Source organism: Chrysemys picta, chromosome 5 (genome assembly GCF_011386835.1).
Source record: "Chrysemys picta bellii isolate R12L10 chromosome 5, ASM1138683v2, whole genome shotgun sequence".
Lineage (NCBI taxonomy): Eukaryota > Metazoa > Chordata > Testudines > Emydidae > Chrysemys > Chrysemys picta.
The window spans coordinates 28,860,871-28,882,014 of NC_088795.1; the positions used below are offsets into that span (position 1 = coordinate 28,860,871).

A 21,144-nucleotide genomic window follows, 5' to 3' on the forward strand; every position below is an offset into this window, starting at 1 on the left:
TGCTTACCCACCTCGGAGATTAAGTATTATGTTATTATACCTACGGGATGCTTAAGTATGATATCAAATTGCTCCCATCACATGCATTTTTAACAGCACAAACCAACTCACCAGCAGCCTCTTTGGTTTATCATCATCTGTGCTCCACCACGAACCTCATGGTGGTACCATCAAAGGAGGGCGGGGCAATTATCCTTGGCCCCATTTGCTGGGAGGTGATGCTGATTACCGGCTTCCCCTCTGCCCCCCTGAGCTGGGCAGTGGCGGCTGACGATTGGGATTTACCCGTGGCGATATAATACGGACTTTCCACAAAAGTGGCCTCTCCTCCTCCTCCCCCCAGTGCTGCCCTTGGGCTGCTGGTCTCGGCGGAGCCGCTGACGTCGCTGCCCGGGAGGGAGAGCTGGGTCTGCAGGGCATTAGCTGGCAGCATGGTGGTGGGCAGGAAGCCAGGGTAGATCATGTAGGTGGCACCATACGCCCCCGGGTTGAGCGCTAGCGGGGAGATGGGGAGCGGCATCGGGGCCACGGCCGGCTGCTGGGGCATGGGCACCTCCACGTACTGCCCGGTCTCGGGGTCAAAGAGCCGCTTCTTGAGGGGCTGCTGCACAGGCGCGTCCACCAGGTAGTACTGGCCGGTGCTCAGGTCCAGCAGCACCTTGCGCTGCGTCTGCGGGAAGGGCTCGGCGGCCGAGGGCGGCGAGAAGCAGAGCAGCGGCGGGGGCTGCGCCCCGTGCAGGGCGGCCATGGGCAGCGGCTGATGGTAGATGGCGGCGGGCGGCAGCTCCGGGGCGGCCGCAGGCGGGGCGGCGGGGCCGGGCTGCTGCTTGGGGCTGAGGCGGCCCCGGCTCTTGGCGGCGCTGAAGGGCTGCAGGGCAGCGGCGGCCGCCGAGGCCGAGAGCGGACCCGGGTGGCCGGCGCCTCCCGCGGCCGGCGGCTCCTTGAGCGGCATGGCCAGGTAGTTCCCGCAGTCGGGCCCGGCCGCGTCCTTCTCGGCTTCGCCAGGCCCCTTCCCTGCGGCGGCGGCCGGGGAGAGTTTGAGGGCGCGCGGTCCCGGCCCGGCCTGGCCCTTCAGGCTGCGGAGCGGCGAGGCCGCGGCGGGGAGCTTGGCCGGGGCAGCCGCCGCCGCCTTCTGCGCGGAGCTGATGGTGAAGATACTGCTTCGTGGCGGCTGCGGGGCGGGGGCTCTGTCCGCCGCGCCCGCCTCCCCCCGGGGCCCGGGCAGGGGCCGGGGCCGTTCCCGCGCCAGGCTCTCGAACGCGGCCGCCCTGGCCGAGACCTTGTCGGACTTGGGGCCGGAGCCCGGGAGGGGCTGGCGCTCGGGGGCGGGCGGCGCCGGGGCCGCGCTCCTCGCCTCGGCGGGCCCCGCGGCCGCCCGGCCGCCGCGCTCCTCGCTGGCGATGAGGGAGAGCACGTGGCTGTCGGTGATGGGCCGCGGGTCGCTCTTGCGCTTCCACTCGTGCTTGCTGAAGCTGTAGAGCTCCTCCATGCTGCGCACCGCCGCCGTCAGCTTCTCCAACGCGTTGCGGCTGGGCGGCCCCTTGGCCTCCTCCCGCGGCTCCTCGTCCGCCCCCTTGCCTTTCTCAGCGGGAGCGGGCGGCGGCGGCTGCTGGTGCTGCCGCCAGGGTGCGGAGGCTTTGGACACGATCTTCAGCACTGCGGGCAAGCGAGGGTCGCTCTTGTTGGGGGCGATGGTGGCCACGGGCAGCCTCCCGGAGGTCCTGTGCACCAGGATTGTCCCCTCTGCCGTGGCAGGCAGCACCTTGCCCCCCGTCTCGCCCGGCCCCTTGTCCTCGCTGCTGTTACTGACCGCCTGGCAGGTTATCACCATGGGAGACAGAGCCCTGGGGATCCCCGCTATGGCCAGCTGCCTCGGTTTCTGCTCAGCGCTGCACTGGTCGGAGAGCGCGCTGCTCCTGTCGCTGTTGGTATCGCCCGAGTCGTGGCCGTAGGAGCTCTTGATCAGTTTCCTGACGTCTCTGACCTGGTGAATGGGTCCGGGGACTTTAGGCTTGTTTTCTCTTATATCGCGCACCAAGAATTGCGGCACCTTGTCCAGGCCGTCCGCTTTGAATACCTTCTGCGGCTGGCCTCGGGGCTCCTCCGCTGCCTTGAAAAGGGTTGGTGCGGTCGCGGCTAGTTTGGGGGTGAGCAGCTTAGCGATGTCAAAGGGGTGATCCTTGCTTGGCTGCACGCTACCTAGGCTGATCTTGATCTCGGGGGCTCTGGGCTTTACGGGGGTGCCAGCCCGAGCCGCATAGGTGGCTGTGGAGTACTTTGTCACCTGCGTGCCAGGCTGCTTTCCCTTGGGGGTGCGCTGAATGTTTGGGACGAAGAGACGAGACATTTTAGTGGACTTGCTGGCTGAGATCTCACCCAGATCGGCCCGCCAGTCGTATTTGGCGGAGGAGAACTGAAGTTTCCCGATGGGAGCTCGCTCTTCTTTCTTCTTCTCTGCCTCTTTCTCTTTCCAGGATCTGAACGCGCTGTTCTGGCTGCGGAGGAAGGTCGCTTTGATTGCCTCCGAGGCGCTCTTCTTAATTTCGCACACATCCTCCAGGCGCGTTTCCGACAGGGGTCGATCTAGGCGAGGGGTGGACGCCTTGGAGGTCGGCGACTTGCTGTCAGAAAACTCCCCCGGGTCCTCTGCTGTCACAATCGTGTAGTCAGAGCTGCCCTCGGAATACCTGGAGTTCTGCCTCTGCATGCCCCCATCTTTCAGCTTCTCCCTGGCCGAGCCTTCCTGCTCCTTGCCAGGCAAGGACGCGGCCAGCCCCCTGTACGAAGTGTCTGTGATCTCCCCCCTCTCCATTTTGAACTCGTGCTCCCGCTGCATTTTCTTCGAGATGACATTCTTGAGGAGGCTGGAGGCGAATTTCGATTTATTCGGGGTGCCCTCCGGGACTTCTGCCGCGGCCAGTCCGGTTTGTTTGCTAGCCTCCTGACCCGGCTCCCTGGGCAGCGTTTCCGGAAGCTCATCTGCGCAACCTGCCCCAGCGGCAGCATGTCCAGGACGTTTCGCAGGTCTGGGGACACCAGCATTAACATTGCTGCTAAAATTCAACGTCTCCAACAACGTTACAACCCGGGAGCCCGACTGGATCCGCTTCTCGAAGCACGCTGGCGTTTCCACGTGGGTTATTTCCCCATCGAGCTTGCTGACCACGAACTCTAGGGCTTTCGTCTGCGATTTATTGGAGCGAATGTAGAACTGGTCACTGCACGTCTTCGCCCCAGCGCTTCTGTGCCATGCGGTAGGTTCGGCGCTGCTCTTGAACAGGTTCTGCTCCGGTTTCTGCCCGAGATTGCCGCACTTCAGGTCTAAATAAGTGGACCATCGGTTGATCCCCAGCGCCTGATCCGAAAGGGACGTGGAGGACTCCCTGGAGCTGAAGTTCAGCGTGTCGAAGTAGGGGTAAGCCAAGCTCCGGAAAGCTCGGGCCGTCAGGTTTCGCACTTCTTTATCCGCATCATCCAGCTCGCTGACCGCGCTAGAGGCACCGCTGGAATATCCCCCCACTTCCTTCGCCCTTATGGCTCCACACCGGGTTTGCAAACGCGCGGGGACAGCGATAAATTTTTTTGCCTGGTCATGAATCGCGTCTTGTTTGAAACTGGCCTTGCGTTCGGGAGCTGTGGAGACACGGAGGCTCATGTCGCCTTCATGCTTGGCAGCGTAAATAATGTTTTGCTTCTCATGCAGGTTGCTAAGCTCATTTATAGCCCGGGAAGTGGGTTTGATTGATAGGAGAATGTGGCCTGCAGCTGGGTTCTCACTCATGTGGCTGGGGTTCTTGGGCTGGCTTTCTTCCGAGCTGGCGCATTTGTCTGTGCTGGGGGTATCGTTTTCAGAGTTAATGCTGACTATCTCCGTACTGCTGGTATTATCGATGCTGTCCGTCTGGTTATTGGCATCGCTGGTTGTGCTGAGATAACAGCTATTGTCCTCCTCTGTCTGCGTGTCCCCGAGGGTCTCGTCGCTCCCAAAGGAGGCGTAATCCACGAAGGAGTAGATCACATTGTTGTCTTCAAAGTCCCACCTGGAGGCCAGACCAAAGTCAAAGTCCATGTCGTGGTCCACCTCGCTGAGCTGGATTTCGTGCGTGGTAATGTAATGCGCCTCCTCGTTAGCAGGGCTGCTCTCGCCGCAGTAGGTGGGCTGGGAAGCCCCCCGGCTCCCCCCTCTTGCTTTGCAGTCAGCATCCTCGTCATCGTCGCTTTCGTACCCAAAGGAAGAAGAGGAGGTTTTGCCCTCGGTTGCGGTGTCATCCGTTTTGGGGAACGCGCTTGCCTTGTTCACCGGGGATGGGCAAGAGGACGACGACTCCGGGCACCCGCTCGGGTAAAGCTGCGTGTTGGGCAGTCCAGACGAAGTGTTTTCATTAGATCCGCCTGAGTTGGAGCCAGCGCTGCATCCCCCCGCCTCATTACCCTTCCTCCCCGGGCTGGCCCCGGGTTTAGATTCACGGTCCAAGGATGCTGGATTTCCACTTGCCTCTGCCAGCGCGTTGTGAGCTGAGCAGCTAACAGCGCTGATCTCACAAGCTCCGTTTTTAGGGCTGAGAAAAGCCACTTTTCCTCCGCTCCCTGCCAAAGTCAGCTTTAGGGTCTGGGGACTGGCTTCCCTCCCTCGGGGGAAATCCTGAATCTCCACATAGGTCGATTCCTTGGATGTGATTGTGGTGAATGGCTCTGCAGGGCGGCGCTTCATCCTGCTGCCCTTCGCTCCCGCTCCCCCTTTGTGGCTAGTGGCTCGCTCGCCGGGCGATTTTGAGAGGGCTTCCATGCTTATCCCGTCAGCATGTGGCCGAGGGCGAAGGGAATAGGCGGAGATATGGACCCGGGACTGCAAAGCCGGCGGACACACACGTGTCTCCTGCAGGGTCGTTCCCAGCTGCGCTGCTCGCTGTTCAGTGGTAGCGGTGGACCCAAGAGAGTGTCCCGGCCCGGCTAGGGTGGAGGTGGCGGCTGCTGCTGTTCCTGCTACCGCTACCACTGTCTTGTTCAGGAGCTCCTGAGTACAGTTGTTGGTTTGGCACCGAGAGCTGTCAGTCTGAATGCCATTGGTAACAGAAGTAGCAGCAAGGGCAGCAGCTGCAGCCCGACCCCCAGCCATCCAGAAATGAAGAGAAAGCATATGGAAATTCTTCTATTTCTCCTTATGCTACAGTGGGAGGTTTGCCTGATTCCACGGTCATTATTACGGGGCCGTTAGCCAGCCCCGTTAATGAATTGCCCCTGGGGTGGACGCAGAGAAGACAGAAAAGCACATGTTCTGTTACTAAAAGAGTTACTTTCTAAAGCACAGGTTTCATAGACTATTTGCATAGGTGTTGCCATGACACTGAACTAAGGATTTTCCGAAGTTAGGCGCATTGCTTCTCCTTGAGGATAAACTTAAGCAAACCGGTAATGTTCAGTTAACTTTCCAACCGGCAGTCTTTATCTTATGGGTTTCATATGTATCTAAACTGTGTCCACTTAGTCATTGCAAAGGTATCCAGAGCTGTTCTTCCAAGAGCTTTTATTTTACTCCAGCCATGCAGCAAGATTAATGAGAAATCATTTCACTCCAGGAGTATTTAAACACCTGGGTTTGTTGATATTTGAGCAGTCCTGACGGTCCTGTAAAGAATATTTATGATGAAATGTGAAAACGTTATTTTTACAGATTTAATGAGATCTGATGCTCTGAATAACATCAGGATAAGGCTTAAGATGCCAAGCGATAGTCAAATTTAACCGGTTTAAAGTCGCGGGGGCCATTCTAGAATGCTCTTGAACTTCTAAAATCAATTGCAAGAAAATTAAAATCCTCTTAAACACAAATCAGTTCCGTTAGATGATTTAGTCAAATCACATTTCAAACACATTAAAGCACATGAGACGCAAATGATAACAAGGTATAGCAAATAATTTACCCTTTATAAGCCAGAGAAGTAAAACAAGTCTCGTTGTACTGGATTTTCATAGATTGATTCAGGAAGAGGGGTCACAGCCGATCAGATGCAAACTGATCCAACTTTTCTTAGCCACTTTGCTCGGGGTAAAGGCTCTGCTGTGCGGTTTTGTGAGAACAGTGCCACTGGCCAGGTCAAAACTATTAACTATACATAGACTATGCTGTCATTTATGCCGCTTGAATAAAGTACTATTTAAAACTTTCGCATTTGTGTATAACGAAAACACAATCAGCCATCACTTACTGGAATCACACTCCCACCAACACATGATGTTGTTACTCATCTTTCTAGTTTCAAATATTTAGAGCAGGGGCTGAGTATTTGGCTCATTGGAAGAAACCTGAAGGGGGGATACATACCTATGTGGAATGCAAAAAAGGCACAGAAAAAAGCAAGTTTTTACCTACAATTATTTGCACTCATCTCCTGCATTTAGTTTACTATGGTTAGAGAAGATTGCTGAAGTGGAAGACTAACTTGATTCTTTTGGATGGACAATGTCTCAACAGATTTTCTAGAATCTGTGGACTCTCTATATGACACTCTTACAGAAACTTTGGTCTGTAGCAAAATGATCCTTCAAGGAGATGCTCCACTAAAAATGCTATGTAACAGGTAGGCATTATTAAAGTAAAAAAATATAGCTGTTCAGATCTGTATATCTTCAGTATCTGATAGCAGATCTGCCAAAGGAAGTTGTTTTTGTCACCAAATAGATCATTTTGCCCGGTCTTCCTTATAGAAAATGGAAATGTAATTAATGGTAAGATGCTTAATGGAGGAAGCATAAGGGTAAGCTATAACTAGGGAATGAAGCCAATTTTTAAAAGGAAGTGGAATCAAACTATTGGGAAGAAGCAGATAAATTAATGGAACAAACTGACCTGCTATAGGTCCCTTCAGCTGCCACCAACCATTCCCCCTAGAGATCACTTGGAGGCAGTTGAGAACTCTGTCTTGCGATTAATATGCATTACTCCCATTAATACCAGTAGGACGTCCAGGCACAGAAATGGAGCAGTTTGTGGCAGAGTAGATTTTACAGTTGACTGAGAAGGGTCCATAGCTGGAATCGTGACAGAGTTTGCAAACTTGACTCACTGAGCAATTATTAAATTTCTAGGCAAAAAAGGTAAAAATAAAAAAATATATCCCTCTGGTGTTATGGTAGTGAGGATTTTTTAAAATGTGATCTTAACTTTCTGTCCTCTCCTCTTTATAATTATTGAAATTTACAGGGGGAAAGACTTTGAAGGGCCATTTTCTATAAAACACAAATTTAGACAGAAAATACTAAGTTAAGGTCACACTTTATAAATGGAAATGCAGAGATAGGATTATCCCAGCAACCTTAATTCTGTCTCTCATAGATCAGGAACTGGTTAAAAGATAGGAAACAAAGGATAGAAATAAGTTTTCAGAATGGAGAGAGGTAAAGAGTGGTGTCCCCCAAGGGTCTCCAACATATTTAAAAATGATCTGGAAAAATGGGTAAACAGTGAGGTGGCAGAATTTGCAGATGGTACAAAACTATTCAAGATGGTTAAGTCCAAAGCAGACTGTAAAGGGTTACAAAGGGACCTCACAAAACTGGGTGAGACTGGGCAATAAATTGGCAGATGAAATTCACTGTTGATAAATGCCAAATAATTAATGCACATTGGAAAATATAATCCCAAATATACATATAAAATGATGGGGTCTAAATTAGCTGTAACCACTTAAGAAAGAGATGTTGGAGTCATTGTGGATAGTTCTCTGAAAACATCCACTCAATGTGAAGCGGCAGTCAAAAAAAAGCTAACAGAATTTTGGGAACATCATAGGACATTAGGAATATCATATTTCTTCTTTATAAATCTATGGTATGTCCACATCTTGAATACTGCATACAGATGTGGTTGCCCCATCTCAAAAAAGATATATTGGAATTAGGGCTGTTGATTAATCACGGTTAACTCATGCGATTAATGCAGCTAATGGCTCAGAGAAACAAGTTTGTTTACATTTACAGGAGATAATGCTGCCCACTTCTTAATTACAATGTCACCTGAAAGTGAGAACAGGCGTTCTCATGGCACTGTTGTAAGATGGCATCGCAAGATATTTATTTGCCAGAGGACATGCTTCCATGCGGATGACGCTTGTTAAAAAAAATAATGCGTTAATTAAATTTGTGACTGAACTCCTTGGGGGAGAATTGTATGTCTCCTGCTCTGTGTATATTTCATATTATAGCAGTCTCGGATGATGACCCAGCACATGTTATTCATTTTAAGAATACTTTCACTGCAAATTTGACAATATGGTGAAAATGAACATGCATCGGTCCGCACTGCTTTAGATCATTACCGAGCAGAACCCATCATCACCTTAGATGCATGTCCTCGGGAATGGTGATTAAAGCATGAAGGGACATATGAATCTTTAACGCATCTGGCATGTAAATATTTTGTGATGCTGGCTACAACAGTGCCATGCAAATGCCTGTTCTCATTTTCAGGTGACATTGTAAACAAGAAGCAGGCAGCATTATCTTCTGCAAATGTAAACAAACTTGTTTGTCTGAGCAATTGGCTGAACAAGAAGTAGGACTGATTGGACTTGTAGGCGCTAAAGTTTTACATTGTTTTATTTTTGAATGCAGGGTTTTTTTTGGTACATAATTCTACATTTGTAAGTTCAACTTTCATGATAAAGAGATTGCAGTACAGTACTTGCATTAGGTGAATTGAAAAATACTATTTCTTTTGATTTTTACAGTGCAAATATTTGTAATAAAAATATAAAGTGAGCACTGTACACTTTGTAGTCTGTGTTGTAATTGAAATCAATCTATTTGAAAATGTAGAAAATTAAAAAACACAGTAAAAGAACTAAAAAAGAGCCACCGTGGCTTAACAACCATGTAAAAGAAGCAGTGAGAGATAAAAAGGCATCTTTTAAAAAGTGGAAGTCAAATCCTAGTGAGGTAAATAGAAAGGAGCATAAACACTGCCAAATTAAGTGTAAAAATGTAATAAGAAAAGTCAAAAAGGAATTTGAAGAACAGCTAGCCCAAAACTCAAAAGGTAATAAAATGTTTTTTAAGTACATCAGAAGCAGGAAGCCTGCTAAACAACCAGTGGAGCCCCTGGACGATCGAGATACAAAAAGAGCACTTAAAGACGACAAAGTAATTGCGGAGAAACTAAATGAATTCTTTGCTTCAGTCTTCGTGGATGAGAATGTTAGGGAGATTCCCAAACCTGAGCCATCCTTTGTAGTGACAAATGTGAGGAATTGTCACAGATTGAAGTGTCATTAGAGGAGGTTTTGGAATTAATTGATAAACTTAACAGTAACAAGTCATCAGGACCAGATGGCACTCACCCAAGAGTTCTGAAAGAACTCAAATGTGAAATTGCAGAACTATTAACTATGACTTGTAACCTGTCCTTTAAATCGGCTTCTGTACCCAATGATTGGAAGATAGCTATTGTAATACCAATATTTAAAAAGGGCTCTAGAAGTGATCCCAGCAATTACAGACCGGTAAGTCTAACGTCAGTACCGGGAAAATTAGTTGAAACAATAGTAAAGAATAAAATTGTCAGACACATAGAAGAACATAAATTGTTGGGCAAAAGTCAACATGGTTTCTGTAAAGGGAAATCATGTTTTACTAATCTATTAGAATTCTTTGAAGGGGTCAACAAACATGTGGATAAGGGGGATCCAGTGGACATAGTGTACTTAGATTTCCAGAAAGCCTTTGACAAGGTCCCTCACCAAAGGCTCTTTCGTAAATTAAGTTGTCATGGGGTAAGAGGGAAGATCCTTTCATGGATTGAGAACTGGTTAAAAGACAGGGAACAAGGGGTAGCAATAAATGGCAAATTTTCAGAATGAGACGAGTAACTAGTGGTGTTCCCCAAGGGTCAGTCCTAGGACCAATCCTATTCAACTTATTCATAAATGATCTGGAGAAAGGGATAAACAGTGAGGTGGTAAAGTTTGCAGACGATACTAAACTGCTCAAGATAGTTAAGATCAAAGCAGACTGTGAAGAACTTCAAAAAGATCTCACAAAACTAAGTGATTGGGCAACAAAATAGCAAATGAAATTTAATGTGGATAAATGTAAAGTAATGCACATTGGAAAATAAAACCCCTACTATACATACAATATGATGGGTGGTAATTTAGCTACAACTAATCAGGAAAGAGATCTTGGAGTCATCGTGGATAGTTCTCTGAAGATGTCCACGCAGTGTGCAGCGGCAGTCAAAAAAGCAAACAGGATGTTAGGAATCATTAAAAAAGGGATAGAAAATAAGATGGAGATTATCTTATTGCCCTTATATAAATCCATGGTATGCCCACATCTTGAATACTGCATACAGATGTGGTCTCCTCATCTCAAAAAAGATGTACTAGCATTAGAAAAAGTTCAGAGAAGGGCAACTAAAATGATTAGGGGTTTGGCATGGGTCCCATATAAGGAGAGATTAAAGAGACTAGGACTTTTCAGCTTGGAAAAGAGGAGACTAAGGGGGGATATGATAGAGGTATATAAAATCATGAGTGGTGTGGAGAAAGTGAATAAGGAAAAGTTATTTACTTGTTCCCATAATATAAGAACTAGGGACCACCAAATGAAATTAATAGGCAGCAGGTTTAAAACAAACAAAAGGAAGTATTTCTTCACACAACGCACATTCAACCTGTGGGTCTTTGCCAGAGGATGTGGTGAAGGCCAAGACTATAATAGGGTTCAAAGAAGAACTAGATACATTCATGGAGAATAGGTGCATCAATGCTATTAGCCAGGATGGGCAAAAATGGTGTCCCTAGCCTCTGTTTGCCAGAAGCTGGGGATGGGCAACAGAGGATGGATCACTTGATGTTCTGTTTATTACCTCTGAAGCACCTGGCACTGGACAGTCAGAAGATAGGATACTGAGCTAGATAGATCATTGGCCATTCTTCTGTTCTTATGCCACACAAGAACTGATAACTAGGACATGTGGGCTACCTCCTCTTGTTGCTAGATACATAGTGCACTTCCATTTAAATAGTACAGTTCTGTATAATTCGATCATGTCACATGAAACTATTGCTACTGTCTATAATGCCGTAAACTGTCATCACAAAAAAAGCCGGATTGTTACATATCTTAACCACCTGCTGACAGGATAACTCTGTTAGGATAACTCCCCAAAAGTAGAGAAATTTCAAAAGTAAAATGTTGTCATTCTGTGAGATTTAGCATAGACAAGTAGAGTTATAGCTGTGGCGCTAAACCTGCTACCAACCAGGCCAGAAATTAGGTCACTTACAACATGAGTGCAGGGGAATCACGTTTAGCTATCACACATGCACATACAAAACTAGAGCTATGTTCTTATCAGTTCATTGGCTACTCAGACAAAATGCACAAATAAAGTGGTTAGAAGATGCCTGTAGCTCTGACTGCAAACCTCTCGGAGTACATATTAAATCAAATTAATAAGGCTCTTGTCAAAATATCTCCACTGGGGAAACAAAGTACAAGTTGTCAGGACGGAAGGGTGGTGTGGCATAGGCAAAGTGGTGCAGGCAGGTGGCTGGAGAACAGGCAGAGTTGAGGTGGTTTGGATGCCCTTAATTCTGCATTTCCATACTTCCATTTTCTTTTAAAGTAACCTTGACTTTAAATTTGTAGCATTTGGTTTATAGAGTTCTCATTAAGGTTTTTTACACATGAAGTAACTGATGGATATTTACCATCTTAACTCCAATGTAATGAAATCATTTCTTTGGGATTATAATTGTAGCTTGATTATTTGTTTTATTATTAAACTATAAAATGATGGCATATAACATGTATATTCAGGGTAAGCCTTTCAAAGTCAGACTATGTACCCACACATGATGTGGGATTCACTGGAGACAGAATGTACAGAATACCTTCTTAGAAAGAGTTTTAAATGCTCTTTTCACATTCCATATACAGGAATACAAACTGTAGTACTTAGAGGTTAAACTGTTCACTAACGGTGATAATTACCATACCAGTGAAACACCTATAAATAGATATGCAATTTTAAGTGCTAGTTATTACTAAAGCAGAATTCCTTGGGGGGAAAGTGTTCAGATTACATTACAGGATGAATTTTCAATCAATCAGTTAGAATAGGGAACAGAGCCAGTCACACAACTGGGTCTAATTCAATAATCTGCCATATAGGACACCCACATTTGGGAATCAGCATGGAACATTCACTTCTCAAGTCACCTGGGGCTGAGAGCATATGGTTTGGGGGCAGTATTTTAGCCTTTGGGGAGGAGAAGGGAAATGCATCATAATTTCACACTCCTTAGCAGCTGGTTATGAAGAGCTATTCCAGTGTTCAGGAAGGGCGACTGTGATATTTACAATTTCAAACACAGGAAGGGTTTGTAAATGGCAAAAGGTGGGCTTGGAATGAAGGGGTGGATGAAAAAGCTTAGGACCAACACAGACACACACGGTAATATTCTGAGTTTATACCTGAGGGAAGTAAACCATGCAAGCATGTGTCCATGCTTTGATGCCCTGGGATGCTTTGGGGGAGAGAGGGATGAAGAATAGAAAATGAAGGCAGCCCCAAAAATCCACCCTAAGAAATTTCAACCTAAGAAAATTTGCATTTATAGCATTTCAGTTATTTCTTTTTTTTTCTTTTTTTTAATTATTTTTAAATCTGCCATCTCTCACCCCATTATAATGGTCTTAGAACTACTCATTTCAATATGTGCAACAGTATTTACTGCAGGACACAAAACATGCCACAAAGTGCTTGTGAACATCTGAATACAATGCATTTTATGAAGCCTACACACCATGCTACGGAATTTGGTAATAGCCCTAGGAATGGTTAGATTATACAAAGCAGCCCCCTAGTGTTGAAATACTATATCATTCTAGCTTCTTTATGACAGGTAGAGCAGGGCATGTTTTTAAAGAATAAATGCCTCCTTTTTTTCGTCTTTTATTTATCTTTTGTCAGGATTTTCTCACCTATTTTGATCATCATCTGGGGAGATGATATATAATGATTTTTTAGGCCTTTGTAAAACGCGTTGAGATCCATGGTTGAGAATTGTTATAAGAGCTAGGTACTATATTGTACAAACACACACACACACACTTTACAAGGTGGAATATATGTGTGTATGTATTATACACAGGTGTGAGATCCTGAGGGTAAAATATAGTTAGGATTCCCAAGTTTTATTTGTTTAATTAAATCAGTCTACACATTTTCTATTAATTGAAGAAAAAATGTGTTTGGAGGTAGAAGAGGATTAAATTAACTTGGAAATACTGAATTTAACAAAAAGCATCAGGGAATAAATATAATCCAAAGAGCGTTTAACAATATTCCTACCCCCCGCCCTTTACCTCCCTCAACTCAATAATGCTGCCAGTTTAGGGGACTGAACAAGAGGAGACAGACCACCTAGGGCTGTTCCTTCATAGCTCAAGGAAATCAGCCAGCTATGGATCCTCTTCCCATGCACGAACAAGGAAATTTGGAACAGTTCTATTCCCACAGGGGCCTGAGATTTGAGGAAATTCTCTTGTCAGAACTAGCATGAAGTATGCTTATCTCATAGGGGCAAGGACGTTGGAAACAATGCTACTCAACTAAGAGAGAAGCGGTTCCTTTCACTCCACAGAACAAGGCAAAGTGGCTGTCAGACCATTAAGCTCCTTTGCTTCTTCACAAGACATCCAGGCAGTGGCAGAATCAGATTTTTGCAGTTTAAACTAAAATGGTAAAGGTTTAGAAACCCCATATGAGCAACAGCAATCTGTTGAAACCAAAAACCCTTAAATAAAGTGGCTTTCATTAAATTATTCTGGATGTACACTGGTGTAATCAAGCAGAAATTGATTCTCAGAAGCACATTCTGTTGGAAAGAGAGTTTGATGCTACATAGTCCTTGTTCCTAGAACTGTGTGTTGCATATACAGGCTCTAATTGTGTATTGCGTATCATGCCCACAAAGAGCTCCACTGGAATCAACAAGGCTCCACATGCAGAAGTCTCCCCCCATGCTACACAATGCAGGATCAGGGCCATGGTTGCAATTCATGGATGTGGTCACTTACTAGAATTTGGGAGAACCCTAGTATAACTAGGCACAATTGAGTTGATGCAGAGTTTCAGTATTCACTGGAATTTGTTAGTTTCTATGGATTTAGAGTTTCAGTTAATCGAAATGTTTTAAAATTTAAGCACTGTGGGCCCCTGTGCTCTCCTATCCCTACCTGTGCAGTGTGAAAGGGAGCAAAGTTACTGGGCCCTGAGCATAAGAAAAGTAGCTACTCAGGATATTTCCCCCATTGTGTAGCCAATATTCCCATTCCTGAAAAAAATAATCTTTTGTGGCCAGGTGATGGGAGAGGAGTCAGGGAGAGCTGCAATAATTGGTGTGCACCGCTACAGAATTGCAGAGACTTAGTAAAACTCACAAAATAATGCTGCATGAGACAGCATTGCTTTCTTTTTGCACAATGGTGATTCCTCCCATTTCAGAGGAATCACAGAGTGCTGCCTTGGGCCAGCCGCAAATCACAGCACAGGTACTGCTGTGCTGACTTCAGTGGGGCTCCAGGCAGGCATAAAGGCCTGCCCACGTGGAGCAGCTTGCAATCTAGGCCTTAAAAAGGGGAACAGGAAAGGAGCGGAGAAGAAGAGTGTAACTGGCTGCGATCTATGGCACATGGATCCCTGGACTCAGTTTAATTTCTTTGTCTTTATCGTGACCGGTATGCACCATAGCACCCAGTCTTATGGATCAATAAAGAGAGAATGGATTCAGTAGATGTTTTAAAGTAAAATTTTCACTCCACATGCTTTAGCTTGGAGCTTAATGGGCCTTCATGCTTTACTAGGAGCATAAACTAGGAAAAATGGAATGTTCTTCCTCCATCCCCATAGCTAAGAGAACCTTGCCCTTTGAAGGATACACTGCAGCTCAGTTGGGAAAGTGCAGTAAGTGTCTCAGATGGAATTCTTTGATGACTGCAGATTGACCCCTAACACCCCTAAATTTTCTCCCAGGTCAAACTAGCACAGCCCATCTACAGTCTTTAAAAGTTCAGCAATGATTAGTCAAAAAATGTGGTTAACTTTATGAGGCTGACAGTTTTATAACAACATTTAATATTTCATAGCTACCAGTTGGAAAGAGACTGCAAGAAGAACTGATTTTGCTTACACTGTGCAGCTGCTTTCCCGTATCTGGAAGATGATGCGCTAGTGAGTTCCAGTCCTTAGAAGTCTACATATCTGCAATGGCACATTATGTTTGACAGTGGTCATTAAGGGCTGAATCAGAGCACAGCATGAGCAGCCAGCTCGTGTACTAATGATCTCCATCGGAGCCAGGCACAAGGACTTTTTCCCATATGCAAAGGAGTGGCTTTATAAATCTTCCTGAAAATCAGAGCCTGCACTAGCTCCAGTGACTCTGTTGTATTCCATAAAATGGGGGACAATGGCAGTAATTCTTCACAGCAGTGGACCCACCAGCCCCTGCTCTTCCCTTGGCCCATCATTGCCCACCCTCAACTCTCCTTACTTATGCAACAGTGTTTCATGTAGCTGTACTCCAAGCCACATACAGACAGGGCATATGCTGTGCACAGTTTCACCAAATTTTGGCCCCATCCCCATGCAGGGAATTACAACAGTTCACTGCCTCTGGGCAGCCATGGAAAAAGGCCTGAAACCAGAAAGAACTATCAATGGGCCAAAACCAGAACCTCAAATCCAATCTCTTCCAACATTTGGGGTGAGGTGGGAGTTGAATTTTAATCTTCAGATTGGAAGCTTTGCCACTGTTTAAGTCACAGGTTATATCTAAAGCTGGAGGGGGCCTATTTTCCAACTGTGGTTCAGATGTGTGCCCTTGAGCCTTCAGTCCAAGATGCCAGAAGTCTCATGAAAACAGTTGCTCTAGAGACTTTTTTGGGGGGTTGGGGGTGGGGGGAGGAGAACACGCATCATTTCATGCCAAAAGATATTGGCAGTGGTGAACCTGAACCCAAACTCTAGCCTGAAACTAATCCATACCCCGACACGTCTTCCTCAGCACATTTCTATTTATAACAGGCAAAACATCTGGTCCAATTCATGTTCTTACATGTTTATTCTGAATGTTTGGACACACGAGTAGAAATAGAACCAAGGCAATTCTTCATTCATTTAAATCCCCAGCAGACTAATACACCATAGAGAAATTAAGTAATTTTAATCCTATCTACAGTATACAATGATAAGAGAGTAAATAGGTAATTTAAGGCTTCTGCCCAGTCCTACTACAGTCAACAATGTATATAATAAGATTCCAGGATTATCACCCGAGTGTCATTCTGAACTATCAATGGGCCTAGGATGGCTGTTGAGTCAGTGTGAAGTGATGGAAACTGCTACAAGCCTGGTGGAGAGCTCTTTTTTGTTTAGAATATCACCAGGTTCAATCATCACTGGGATTCGCTGTCTGTTACCACCAAGTTTTTAAGTTCTCAGCCTTTAAGAACTTTAGCTCAGAACATTTTGACTTTACCAATTACACCCGTTAGACAGCATGGGCTTTCAGCTACTACTACTACCAGTATGACTCCATATCGCCCACATGTTTAGGGTCCGTGTTCTGCAACCCTTAGACAAGTAATTTTACATAGTTCACAAAAAAAACCAGTCAACTGTCTGATATTACCCCACTCTTGTACTTTATTTTGAATACGTTATGAATTTAGGGCCCAGTCATGGTACCATCGAAATCAGTTCTCTGGTATCTATATTAGCAGACTAGCTTCAACTGCTATTTTCCCCTTTAAAATCATCAGAGAATTTAGTATTTTATGAAAAGTGTCAGACAGGCCCTCCCTGAACACTGAACTTACCTATAGAACAGATGCCGCATAGTAGACAATAGTAGTACAGGCTTATCCCACGGCATCTTGGCAAAGGCCGCAGCCTTGTTCTTGTAGTCCAGTCTTCAGCCCCATTCATTTCTTGGTCTCTTGGATGCATCTGCTAATGAGGGGCCCAACTAGTGTCAATAATGTGGACAAACATTAAAATAATCCGTGGTTTCAATCTAGTTTAGTATCTTATATAACTATCAACAAAAGTGGTCAGGTGCTGCCAAGTTCTATTAAAACGTAGAGAAATCAAATGACTTCCCTCAGAAAAACTCGCTCAGCCCAAAACAGCCATATCCTCCCCTCCCCGCCATGTCAAAAACCATCCAAAAACTAATGGGACCTTGGTTAGATTTGACACAGTTACCTAGACATAAAAGACCCTAAGAGCTCGTACCAAGCCCGCGTTATCCGGTCTCAAGCCAAATGCTGCTATTTGAGTCACGGCAGGGAGAAGTTATATAAAATAGTTGGCTATTGCTCTGCACTAATAAAAATAGACTAGCAGACCTTTCAGAAAGAAGGACTCCTTTCCCTTTTTATGCTGATATTTTGATATATTATGATATCTATATGGCTAGAGATCATAGTTGTTCAAGAAGGTTTATTTGTAAAGTTGTGGATTGATTTGTTAAAACACTCCTCACTCCTTTCTATACCATTTGCAAAACCAACTCCGCAGCAGAACATTAGCGCATGGCATGAGACCCTGAAAGTGACTAAAAAGGTCAGGAAGGAGGCTGTTTCAGTAATCAATGTGGAATACAAAGAAGGCTCAAATAAGAGATTTGGCTGTGGGGATGAAAAGAAATGATGGATCTTGATGATGTTGAGACGGAAGCAGCAGCAGGATTTGGTGACCTTCTGAACATGGTGCAGAAGACATGTCTTTCACAGGATGTTTGGAACGGGCTGATGGTTCTCTTCCCATAGTGACAGAGGGGTACAAAGGAGCTTTTTTCTTTTTTTGTAGGTGTTGGGAGCAGAGCTCCTTTTGAATTATCATTTGAATGCTGCTGGGCTTGATAGGGGGTGCTTGTTTGGATTTTTATTTTTTGTAATATTAATTATGTGTCAGAGCTTTGTATAGACATCTTTTCATTGTGTAAAACCAAAATAAGTAAGTCAAGATTTAGCGATAGCCTGGATTGTGGAGCAAAGGAGAAGGAGTCAAAGTTAACTCCCATATTGAGGGTTTGAACAACAGGGAGGACCATTGACAGAAGAGGGAGAAGCAGAGAAGGTTTAGGAGGGATGATTACAAGTTCTGTTTTGGCCACGTTTAATGGAGCCCTGAACCTGATTCAATCTCTGGGTGCTATTGGCCTATATTAAAACACACGCACTGCACAAGGGCAAACTCTCACTGGAAATTCTGGATTTTCAGAGCTGTCACTTTAGTTTGCTTTAAGACAGTGTCCCTCTTTTGGTAACATAAGGTCTGATTTTCAGAAGTGCTGAGCTTCTAACTGAAGTCAGCACCTCTAGACATCATTCCCCAATCTGCTTCAGAAGGTAACAAGCTGAGAGAGATCCCCTGTTTCCTTTCAGCCTGTAAGTCTGCTTGAGAGATTTAGGGGCCTCGTTTAATCAATCATCTTGCAAATTTAAAACCTCTGTGGTTTTAATCCTGGCAGCCCTCTCAATCCTCCCTTCCCCGGCAAATGAGACGCTCTTCCAGGAAAAGGAACCGTAGAGCTGGATGGATTTCAAGACCCTAACCTGAGTGTTTGAGCTTAAAGAATGTAAAAGCCTAACTTGGCCCTTAGAATGGAAGGCTACATTTCCTTCCAGGATGAGAAAGGATCATGTTCTGGCTGTTGCATTACACTCTAATGTCTCTTTGGCCTTTGCCTTAATCAAGTCACATTGGTCATCTTAGAAGGTCTGCAGACCCTGTCAGGTCCAAGTGATGAATGTTAACCTTCAACTTTTCAAGATTTTCCTTGCTGGCTGTTGAAATGCTTTCAAAGTTTAATATAAAAAAAAAAAAACCCACAAGTACTCAGGTTTCTTAGACATGCTTCAGCTCATCTGCAGATATACTCAACATCTGTCCATGCGTTTATGCAATGCTCAGTGGCTCACATAAATTCAGAGTTAATTACCTGCTGTCCTAGGCTGAACTTAATTTTTCATATAGCAAGCTAAACTGGTCTTTTGTGCCACGGATATGAAAGAATAGGTGACTATCTGTGCTTTATCAGCAACAATGAATGTGAACCGGACTGTGCAGTATAAAAGGATTGCGAATGCAGGCAACAATTTATTTATACACACACACATTTCTAAACATAACTGCTTTCACAGGATTGTCCCATCAAAAATGGGACTGTTGATACAAGTAAAGTTACTTATGTGTGTGTGTGTTTTCCAGATGGGGCGATATGTGGTTACCTGGACATGACTGCTATTTATATTGCATTACTGTGTGATTAAAAACTGATTGTAGATATGTTTGGCCATTAGAGCTGTGCAAAGCATTTGAAACAAAACACGAAACCATGTTGCTTGCATGGTTTCATATTGTTAGTCAGGCTGAGAAAACCTGAGCTGATTTATGATTTCCTATTAAAATCAGGTGAAACTCATTTTTAGAAATGGGCTTAAACTAGAAAGTTTAGAAAAGTCTGGGTTTGGATCTAAAGATTGAGGTGTTTGGAATGGGGATTTTGGTTCATATCTGTCTCTACCCATTTGGCATGGTCTCGCCTTGTAGGAGCTGGATTTTATAATGTACTATGAGAATTAATGTATGATTTGATTTCATCTTGTCAGCCACCCTTTTTGAATAGCAGAAAGGAATAACAGACCAGAACAATCCTTATGACTAATTATGGTCATCCTTTTGTTTTAGAATAAGTTATAAAGCTACTATGGTTTCCTATATGTATTACAAATTAGGAAGTAAGAGACAGGATTCTCTATTGTGTCTATGTTAAGTAGATTAGAGGAACATTGCAGGCCTGGGTCTCAATGTAAATTGTCTTGGTTATTGATTGTAAAACTTAGCAAGGTTTAATTTGCAATGCCCTTTTGCTCAATATAAAATACTACTGTTTGTATTCTCAATCTGTTTGTGTGAATGAGGAATGTATGCATCAGGAAAAGATAAGGTGTGAAGGCCATTGTTATAGCCAGAGTCAAGGAAGGAGGAGTAAAGAAACTTAAACATCAAAGGTTTCAGAGTAGCAGCCGTGTTAGTCTGTATCCGCAAAAAGAAGAACAGGAGGACTTGTGGCACCTTAGAGACTAACAAATTTATTAGAGCATAAGCTTTCGTGGACTACAGCCCACTTCTTCGGATGCATATAGAATGGAACATATATTGAGGAGATATATAAGGACTGGGAATGGTTGAGCCATTACAAACATTGAATCTATCTCCCCTTGTAAGTATTCTCACACTTGTTATCTAACTGTCTGTCTGTACTGGGCTAGCTTGATTATCACTGCAAAAGTTTTTTTTCTCTTAATTAATTGGCCTCTCAGAGGTGGTAAGACAACTCCCACCTGTTTATGCTCTCTGTATGTGTGTATATATATCTCCTCAATATATGTTCCATTCTATATGCATCCGAAGAAGTGGGCTGTAGTCCACGAAAGCTTATGCTCTAATAAATTTGTTAGTCTCTAAGGTGCCACAAGTCCTCCTGTTCTTCTTTTTTTAAACATCAAAGAATCATCAACGCGCATCCATAATAAAGGGCAGATTGACGACCCTGAGGTAAAGGCTGGCACCCCTACGGACAATTGATTAAATCAGAACAAAGGACAGGATGACCCTCTCGGAGGTGTATTGGAATGTTTACACCAATTAAGAAGTAACCGGTCACAAAGCGACACAGCAAAATCCATAGGTTTCAACAGAGAAGAAAACGTATAAGAACAGGGTGCTTTGCCATAGGACTTTGGGTTCATCTTGCCACACTCCAGGAGCATCGGATCGTGACTGATAGAACCCCGCTCCCCTCTGCGACCAATCTGGCTGGCGACTAGATTGATCCAGACTCTGGACTGGTAACTATAAACATCACTGCAGGACTCACTCTGTGTGTGTGTGTGTGTGTGTCTAAAAAGCATATGCTAACTGTGGTATTCTCAATAAACACTGTGTATTTACCTTCCTCTATAAAGATCCCGTGTGCTTTGTATGAGCGTAACATCCTTACCACTCAGATGTTTTGATAGAGTTTTTCTGTAAGTTTTTGTATTTATTCAAACACAAATTTAAAG

At 44.9% G+C, this 21,144-nt stretch overlaps 2 protein-coding genes and 1 long non-coding RNA gene across 13 annotated transcripts in view; 2 read left to right on the plus strand and 1 right to left on the minus strand.

Annotated features, from left to right (window-relative positions):
- The window catches only part of C5H4orf54 (chromosome 5 C4orf54 homolog), a 49,243-nt gene extending 42,411 nt beyond the window's left edge, over nt 1–6,832 (minus strand). For all 11 annotated transcript variants that reach the window (XM_065597611.1, XM_065597608.1, XM_065597610.1 and 8 more), the window contains exon 1: nt 112–6,832. In XM_065597611.1, the coding sequence (XP_065453683.1) occupies nt 134–5,137 (5,004 nt within the window). In that variant the 5' untranslated portion in view covers nt 5,138–6,832 and the 3' untranslated portion in view covers nt 112–133. The remainder of the gene's footprint in view (nt 1–111) is intronic.
- The window catches only part of LOC135983898 (general transcription factor II-I repeat domain-containing protein 2A-like), a 984,084-nt gene that overhangs the window by 84,659 nt on the left and 878,281 nt on the right, over nt 1–21,144 (plus strand). The gene's annotated exons all lie outside the window — the stretch shown is intronic.
- On the plus strand, nt 14,697–21,038 carry LOC135983907 (uncharacterized). The gene is made up of 2 exons (XR_010601731.1): nt 14,697–20,088; nt 20,589–21,038. It is a non-coding gene; the product is annotated as an uncharacterized LOC135983907 (long non-coding RNA).